The sequence below is a fragment of the Gekko japonicus genome, unplaced genomic scaffold (genome assembly GCF_001447785.1).
Source record: "Gekko japonicus isolate JY-2015 unplaced genomic scaffold, Gekko_japonicus_V1.1 scaffold753, whole genome shotgun sequence".
NCBI lineage: Eukaryota > Metazoa > Chordata > Lepidosauria > Squamata > Gekkonidae > Gekko > Gekko japonicus.
In genome coordinates, this window is record NW_015172027.1 from 474132 (window position 1) to 483708 (window position 9577).

The 9577-nt window shown below is 47.1% G+C and overlaps 1 protein-coding gene across 1 annotated transcript in view; it reads right to left on the minus strand.

Moving 5' to 3' along the window:
- Positions 1 to 1511: 1511 nt before the first annotated feature.
- Positions 1512 to 9577, minus strand: part of LOC107118273 (lymphocyte antigen 6 complex locus protein G6c-like) — a 14716-nt gene continuing 6650 nt past the window's right edge. Inside the window, exons 2-3 of the mRNA XM_015420580.1 lie at positions 3865 to 3981; positions 1512 to 2008 (exon numbers count right to left, since the gene is read on the minus strand). Of these exons, the coding sequence (XP_015276066.1) occupies positions 1803 to 2008; positions 3865 to 3981 (323 nt within the window). The 3' untranslated portion in view covers positions 1512 to 1802. The remainder of the gene's footprint in view (positions 2009 to 3864; positions 3982 to 9577) is intronic.

Below are 9577 nucleotides of genomic sequence, written 5' to 3' on the forward strand. Positions count from 1 at the left end.
GAGTTAGTGTGAGCTAGCTCACAGTTTTTTAGCCTCCGGCTCACACATTTTTGTCTTAGCTCAGGAAGGACGGCTCCAGAGCAAACTAATTTATGCAGTAGCCAAATTGCTCACTCACAACTATAAAGCCAGTAGCTCACAAAGTAGAATTTTTGCTCACAAGACTCCACAGCTTAGAGGGAACATTGCAAGACTGTATAAAATATATCGGAGTTTGATGAAGACCCTCCATAATTTGTGTATGTGTGTGTGTGTGTGTGTGTGTGTGTGAAGTTGCAGCCGACTTATGGCCACCCCAGTAATGGGCTTTCAAGGCAAGTGAGAAGCAGAAGTGATTTGCCATTGCCTTCTTCTGCAGAGGCTTCCTTGGTGGTCTCCCATCCAAGGACCGATTGGGCTACACAATACTATTCCAAATCCCCACAATTAGGATAGAATTAAATATTGTAAACTATTTTAGACTCTAAGAACTTCTGTGTACACATAGATGGGTGCATACCATCTCATCCGTGCCCCCTCATGTTCCTCAGTCCATCTGCAGTGAATCCTATGAGTGCATTATCAGTGTTGGAACTGGTGGCCATTTGCGACACCTGCAAAGATTGCTGGAGTCATTCTGCTCAAATGCCTGTTTGTTTACAAGACCTCGGCAGTGTTACCAAATAATAGAGCCATTTTGCAGCAACTCAGTTGTTTGATATCTCAGATTAAAGGGATTGAACCCTGACCACATGGGAAGCTAGCTAGCTTCCAAATAAGACAAAGAGATTTATGTAGTCAGCCAACTGAGCCATCTTTTCTCCTGCTTTTGCTTTACCAACTTTTGGGAACATGAATTGTCCCTGTCTGCCTGGCTGAATCTACACCCATCTGTTTCCTCACAGTTTTTCCCCACAGCCACATCAGGAGATTAATCTCCCTCTTCACTGCATGCCTCTTCCACTTTCTTTGTTTATCGGGTTTTATGGTACCTTCTGCATAGATTTATGGCTGTTCAGGGTTGACTTCGCAGTCATTATGGCGTTGCCCTGGGGTATCTGAAGGTGGGTTTGAGTGGCACCTTTACCTACCTTCACTTCCAATTTGAAGGGAGCAATACGTAGACAACTTGACAGGGCTTCATTGATCTCTGTCAGTTCTCCCACCCCTATTTCCTCCCTCTGTATTTATCACCTCGCCATGAATTACTTGGCTCAGGTGGCTAATGACCACCGAGGCAAGTACTGACACAGGAAAATCTGCATACCAAAGCTGGCACCAGCGTTGAAAACAAAATAGATTATTCTGAGGCCAAGGGAGGAACAGGTCGAGTGCTGATAAAATGTGGAGAGGATTCCAGCATAGGGAGAGAAGGTGGGCCATGCAGGGGCGGAGCCTACCTGTCCCTCATTTGAATTTTTAAAAGTTGGCACGTTCATGTCCCTAACAAGTAGAGACTTGGGAAAACCCACAGTAAGGCTTTGATGTATATAGAAAAACCAGGCTTTTTATAAATCATTTTTAATGTGTTTATTTTGAAAACCATCCATAATTGCCCCCTTAAAAAAAAGATTTATCCCACTTGCAGTTTATTAATTATAAAGTAAAAGGAGATTCATCTTGTTGGGTCCCCACACACGGCTGGTGGGCTACATTTGACACGGAGGGCCAAAGTCGTGCTGGTCTGAAATAGGGCTACCATTGAGACTGAGGAACCTTCAGAAGGGAAGGAGGTGAAGGAATCTTGCCTCTTCTGGGAAGAAAGACAGTCCAAGGGTCACCGGCTGGGTGGGAAGGACGAGCTTCCCTGTCAGCCTCCCTTGCTAGTGTGCCAGCCAGCTCCCGAGGGCCAAGCTGAGTCCAGCTAAGAGCGGCAAGCTGGGACTGCTGACGATCCCTCCGTTGCACAGGTCATAGTTGCAACAAGTGCGGTTGTAGCTCATGTCAAAGACGTTATCCCGCTGCTCAGTCATGTTGCACAGCTCCTTGTGTTTGTTGCAGCCATGCCTTGTGAAGAGCATTAGTCTGCCTAGAGAGAGAAAGAGAAAAGATGTGAATTAATGTGAGCCCTGCCCAATGCTGGGGGAGGATGGGAGAGTAACTTCACTGGGTTCTCACAGGTGGATGCACATGACATGACTCGATCCCTCCGGACCAAATAACTGCCTGCTTCCCAACTAGTAACTAATTGTGCGAACCAGTTCCTGATTCCCATGTGGAAGCTATCACTTGAGGTTGCGTTCAGCATATTAGAGAAGAGAAGAAGAGATTGGATTTATACCCCGCCCTTCACTTGGAGTCTCAGAGCGGCTGACAAACTCCTTTCTCTTCCCCTCCCCACAACAGACACCCTGTGAGGTGGGTGGGGCTGAGAGAGCTCTGACACAAACTGCTCTTTTTCAAGGACAGCTGTGCCAGAGCTTGTGACTGACCCAAGGTCACATCAGCAGGTGCAAGTGGAGGAGTGGGGAATCAAACCCGTTTCTCCCAGATTAGAGTCCACGCACTTAACCACTACACCAAACTGGCTATTAGAGATGTGCATGATGATGTCAGGCTATAGGGCAAGTTAAACCAAAAGCAGTGGGTGGGAACTGAGAGAGCAGAGTTGTGGGCACGTGGAGGACAGCCTCCTTTGCGATCAACAGCTGTCATTTATTAAAACAGAAGGGGCCAATGCACAGTAACAGAGCATCTGCTTAGCATCCCCAGGTTCAGTCCATGGCATCCCCAGATAAAATGATCAGGCAACAGGTGATGTGAAAGACATTGACCTCAGACTCAAATGATGCACGACTCTTTTCATGAGTTCTCCACGGGGATTTGCAGCCGTACTAGAACTGCAAATATCCATGGTAGCTTGTGTACAGAAAAGTCACCAGGGAAGCCAGCCTCCAGGTGGGACCTGGAGATCTCCTGGAGTGACAGTGGATCTCCAGGTGACAGAGATCAATTCTCCTGGAGAAAATGGATGCTTTGGAGGGTGGACTCTATGGCCTTGTCCCCCCCCCAGTCTCCATCCCCAAATCTCCAGGAGTTCCCCATCTTGGAGCTCGCAACCCTACCCCCCCCATCTCCGCTGGTGTCTGGGGGAACCTGGCAACCCTTGTACAGATACGCCCAATTATGAGTTGGAAAGTGGCGCAGGCGAGGAAGGTCTTCTGCCTCCTTTTCCCTGTGCTGTCTATGTCAGCCGAATGACCTGGGGGCTGCAGGGGCTGGGTGTTATTCACACCACTGTGAGGCTGCAAGCTCAGGGGGACAGCATACTTGCTGCCTCCCAACAGTGTAAATAACACCCGCCCTCTCAGAGCCTGGATTGTTTTGGCTGCCAAAAATGGCATTGTGAGGAAGGGGGAGAAAAGAATAAGAGTTGGTTTTTATACCCCACTTTCCTCTACCATAAGGAGTCTCACAGCAGCTTATAAGCACCTTCCCTTCCTCTCCCCTCAACAGGCACCTTGTGAGGTAGATGGGGCTGAGAGAGTTCTGAGGGAACTGTGACTGGCCCAAGGTCACCCAGCAGGCTTCATGTGCAGGAGGAACAGGGGATCAAACTCGGTTCTCCAGATTAGAGTCTGCTGCTCTTAACCACTGCACCACCCTGGCTCTCAGAAGCCCTTCCCCGGCTCCCCCCCCCCCGCATAGCTCTCTGATAAGAATTGGACCATCTGTACTTTGTTTGTATGAGTTGCCATGGGATTTGTGACAGCAGTATGGCTGCGAGTCCCCATGGGGAACTCGTGAAAAAAGTCACGAATAGCTTCAAGCCTAAGCCTCTGGAAAGCCTTTGCTGGAAAGAGTAGCCACTGCTCTCTGGCGCAGGATGACACAGCTTCACGTGTCCAGGTGTGCTCCAACACGAGACAAATCTCTTTCCTTTACCTGAATAAACTCTTGTGGTTTCACAGTGCTGTCCATCGTCTGCTACGCAGGGATCGTCGGAACTCCAACAGACGCTACCCACTTTGAATTTGCAGACTTTGCACACCAGACCTTGAGCTGCAGGAGAGAAGCAGAAAGACAGGCAGACATTTAATGGAAGTAATAAAGAACCCTTGGCTAGAAGGAGCCAATGCCGATCGTCCCGCAAAGGACTCTGAAATGCATCCAACTGTGAGGAAGAAGTGATTGGATTTATACCCTGCCCTTCACTACCCGAAGGAGTCTCAGAGTGGCTTTCCATCTCCTTTTCCTCCCCCTCCCCACCAGAGACACCCTGTGAGGTAGGTGGGGCTGAGAGAGCTCTTTTGAGAACTGCTCGTGAGAGAACAGCTCTGAAACAACTTGTAACTGACCCAAGGTTACACCAATAGCTGTGTGTGGAGGAATGGGGAATCAAAGCCTGTCTTCCCAGGTTAGAGTCCATGCTCCTAACCACTACACCAAACTGGCTCTGTGGAAATGCCATCCAATCTTTCCCTTATGGATGCTGTTGATTTAGGAGTTATGGAACGAAATGAGGGATAATTTAGGAATTATAGAAATAAATGAGGGATTCTGTGGCTCCTTAAAGGTGAACAATGCTTGTTAGCGTTAGTTTCCATGAGCCAGACCTCACTTTATCAGATACATTGAATATTATAATTATTACCTTTACCGCTTTTGCAACTGAAGTCATAAACAGCAAACCCTCATCCCACAATAAACCTCATTCCACAGGAAAACATGGAAGAATGTAAAGGTTGCTGGTGCAAGAGTCATCATGTGATTTGACAACATCTGCTAGAAATTTGGCCGCATGCAGGGTAGTTTGTCTTTGTCTCAAAGTAACCAGGATGATTTTGCTTCTGGACACATTGAATAAGGAGGAGAAGAAGATTGGATTTATACCCCACCCTTCTCAGAGTCTCAGAGCGGCTTACAAACTCCTTTCCCTTCCCCTCCCCACAACAAACACCCTGTGAGGTAGGTGGGGCTGAGAGAGCTCTGACAGAAACTGCTCTTTTTCAAGAACAGCTGTGCCAGAACTATGCTTGCCCAAGGTCATCCAGCAGGTGGAAGTGGAGGAATGGGGAATCAAACCCGGTTCTCCCAGATTAGAGTCCACGCACTTAACCACTACACCAAACTTTGCCGAAGCCTTCCCCTGATTTTCCTCCTGAACCTGGGATTCAGAGGCTGACTGCCTTTGAACATGGAGGCTCCCCTTAGTCACTATGGCTAGTAGCCCCCAGTAGAATTAATCTCCATGAAGCTATCTAATCCCTTTTTAAAGCTGTATATTATTGTGACCCTCCATCACTAAATCCTCTGGCAGTGAATTCCACATTTTAATCACTCTCTGTGTAAAGAACTATTTCCTCTGGTCTGTCCTGGATCTCCTGCCCATCAGCTTCTTCTTGTGAAACGGAAGCGAAATGTTATTTCTGCATTGTTTCATCTTTGTATTTCTAAATTTCTTACAGTGTTTTATTGGCATGGAAAACACACTAGCTTGGGGATCCTTTTATTCGCTCTGTTATGTACCTTTTGTTATGTAGGGAACCCTTTTGCTAGGACATCCTTTTAGAGGGCAACCCAAACTTTGAGCAGTATTCTAACTACAGCTGCCCTGGTGATTTAACTCCATTACAATATGGGCCATTTTGTTTTCAAACCCTGCCTGAATAACCCCTAGCATGGATCATAAGCCGTCTGCCAATACTCACCCCTAGCACACACCACCATCCATCCATATTTTGGGAGAAAACACTTGGATAATTATTCCATGTGGTGGGGGGGAATAAGACAGTATCAAATGATTCACATGGGTATCAACAAATTAAGGATAGACTAGGAAACTGGAACTGTTCCATGATGCTCTCGGGAAAGGCGTTTTGCCAAGAGAAGGTGTGGAAACCTGGGGGAAAGGGAGAAGATTCATACTGATTACAGACTACAGCTCCGAAGATAGGGCTCTGTAGCAGGATCAGACCCTAGCCTCCATCAGATCTGATTCATTTTAAAATCCCAGGTAAAAAGAAAATAAAAATCCAAAGCACAATTCCGACATGTGGTGGTGTACCTGTAATCGTCCTTGCAGGTTATTGAACACTGTGTGCCAATAAACGGAAGGAATTGACATAAACACGAAGGGTGCAATTCTGAGCAGAGATAATGCGTTTCTAAGTAATTTGAAGTCTGTGGATTTAGAGGGGTGTAACTCTGTTCAGGATGTCACTATAAATACAATATTTTCTTCTGGTCTAGTCAATGTTACTACCCGAAGGAGTCTCAGAGCGACTAACAATCTCCTTTCCCTCCCCCCCCCCCCCAACAGACACCCTGTGGGCAGGGTTTCCTCTAAGCTGAGTTAGTGTGAGCTAGCTCACAGGGTTTTTTTTTAGCTCCGACTCACACATTTTTGTCTTAGCTCAGGAAGCACAGCTCCAGAGCAAACTGATTTATGCAGTAGCCAAATCACCGCCTCGCAGCTTTAATGCCAGTAGCTCACAAAGTAGATTTTTTGCTCACAGGACTCCATAGCTTAGCTAGAGCATTGCCTGTGAGGTAGGTGGGGCTGAGAGGGCTCTTTAGAGAACAGCTTTGAGAGACCTTGCGACTGACCCAAGGTCACACCAGCAGGTGCATCTGGAGGAGTGCGGAATCAAACCCAGTTCTCCCAGCGTAGAGTCCATGCTCCTAACCACTACACCAAACTGGCTCGCTGGCAAAAAGAAAAGACAGAAAGCTTTGATTCCTGAGAGAAGTCATTTTATAGGCCTCGCCTGGTGACAGTCTGGCTAAGTAGTGCCCAAGGTGAGCGTCTCCTCTTTGCAATGAAAAAGGTGGACACACATTTTGTTTTCCAGATCTTCAGTAATATTACATTGGAGCTGTAAAACTGAGTGCCTAACAAGAATGGAATGTGGTTTGCCTCCTGGAAGTCCCATTCGGGCAAACTTCATTTCCCTTCCCACCCACTTTTTTTTGCCATTGCGTGTGCACAACACCTGGAACACACCGTGGGCAGTAAAATTAAATAGTAATTTGTGTTATGACTTTTTTTTTTAATTAGGTGTGGGAAAGTGGCATCTATATAATTTTATCCCACTCTTCCTCCAAGGAGATCCAGGTGGCATACACGTTTTATCACAACATCCATGTGAGGTAGGTTAGGCTGAGAGAGAATGACTGGCCCAAGAAGACCCAGAATGCTTCAGGACTGAAAGGGGATTCGAACACACATCTCCCCAGTCGTACTCTGACACCTTAACCATTACACCACACTGACTGCAGTGGATACCAAGTTTCCCAAATACGTGAAGACTCTGAAGGATGTAGATGAACGGATGTAAATGATTAGCCATAGCTTTACATAAAGAAGATGCTGGGTTCAGTTCTGGGCATCTTGAGCTTTCAGGGACTGAGAGGAACTTTCCTTTGTTTGAAAGGTTTTGTTGTTGTTCAGTCGCACAGTCGAGTCCGACTCTTTGCGACCCCATGAACCAGCTCCCTCTAGGCCCTCCGGTCTTCCGCCATCCTCTGAAGTTTGCTCAACTTCATGTTCGTTGCATCGATGACACTGTCTACCCATCTCATCCTTTGCCGTCCCCGTCTTCTTTGACCTTCAATTTTTCCCAGCATCAGGGTCTTCTCCAGTGAGTGCTCCCTTCTCATTTGGTGGCCAAAGTATTTGAGCTTCAGTTTCATTATCTGGCCTTCCAGGGAACAGTCAGGGTTGATTTCTTTGAGGATTGACTGATTTGATCTCCTTGCAGTCCAAGGGACTCTCAAGAGTCTTCTCCAGCACCACAGTTCAAAAGAATCTATTCTTCTGCGCTCGGCCTTCCTTATAGTCCAACTCTCGCAGCCATACATGACTACTGGGAATACCATTGCTCTGACCATGCGGACTTTTGTTGGCAGGATGATGTCTCTACTTTTTATCATGCTGTTTAGGTTGAAAGGAGCTGCTTCCAACCACAACTGTATGGGGACAACCCAGTGGTCTGACTTGGCATTATCCAGTTTCACATGTTCACCTCTGCTTACTCCGGTTTAATAATGATTCCCACCCACCCCCAGACTGTAGTTCAATGAGATCTCTAACAAACTTGTGTTCCTCCCTCTTACAGTTCTCAAGAGTCTATCAGTGAAGCAAAATCAAGGAATCAAGGCACAAGCCTTAAGAATATTTACTCAGAAGTCATTTGCATTGTGTTCCACAGGATTTACTCCCTCGTAGAGCCCCACTTGGTCATGAATGTGTTTAGGATTGCAGCCCAAAATGGATGCAAAAGAGAGCTAAACTCATAGCGTAGATATACCCTATATAAGAATAGAAGCAACGATGGAATCTAGTCGTAAAATATTACTGGCCAACAGTCTTGGGAAAATCTCCAAGTCAGAGAATTTTATAGTTACCCAAAGTAGATTAGCCAGCAGCTCTTACAATCCCTTTCCAGTGCTTGATCTAGATGTCCTTCTCTGCAGCTTCATAAGAACGTAAGAGAAGCCATGCTGGGTCAGGCCAAAGATCCATCCAATCCGACACTCCGTGTCACATAGTGGCCAAAACCCAGGTGTCGTCAGGAGGCCCACTAAAAAGGTAAAGGTTCCCTTGCTCGAGAGCCAGTCAAATCCGACTCTAGGGTTGCGGTGCTCATCTCCGTTTCAAAGCCAAAGAGCCAGCGCTGTCCGAAGACGTTTCCGTGGTCATGTGGCCGGCATGACTCAACACCGAGGCGCACGGAACGCTGTTACCTTCCCACCGAAGTGGTACCTATTTATCTACTTGCAATTTCTTGCTTTCGAACTGCTAGGTTGGCAGGAGCTGGAACTAGAGATGGGAGCTCACTCCATCATGCGGCACACTCGGGTCTCGAACTGCTGAACTACCGACCTTCCACAGCCTGCAGTTCAGCGTCTTAACCACTTGAGCCACCGCAGCTCCTAGGAGGTCCACTAGTAGGGCCAAAAGTCGAGTAGAGCCAGGTATTCCTCTTTCCAGACCCAAGCCATTTGTCCTTTTCGCCTTCTCTTTCACTACCTGGCAGGAAGGGTTGCCAACAGGCCTAAAAATAAAACGTCTAGCCCTTTTAATAAATGCCATTTTAATAAATGCTTTATGGGATTCTATTTATCAGGTGATATTTACCTCCATGCAATGAAAAGCCTCACTTGCCCATTTCCACACATTAAGCCTCTATTAAAGGGACAGGGCATTCTTGTCCAGGCCCACTGGCAACCCCATCTACCAGTTTGGTGTAGTGGTTAATTTTGGTGTAGCGGTTAAGCCAGTTTGGTGTAGTGGTTAAGTGTGCAGACTCTAATCTGGGGGAACCGGGTTTGATTCCCCACTCCTCCACTTGCACCTGCTGATGTGACCTTGGGTCAGTCACAAGCTCTGGCACAGCTTTTTCAAGAGCCGTTTGTGTCAGAGCTCTCTCAGCCCCACCCACCTCACAGGGTGTCTGTTGTGGGGAGGGGAAGGGAAAGGAGTTTGTAAGCCGCTCTGAGACTCCGAGTGAAGGGCAGGGTATAAATCCAATCTCCTCCTCCTCCTCCTCCTCCTCCTCCTCCTCTTCTTCTTCTTCTTCTTCTTCTTCTTCTTCTTCTTCTTCTTCTTCTTCTTCTTCTTCTTCTTCTTCTTCTTCTTCTTCTTCTTCTTCTT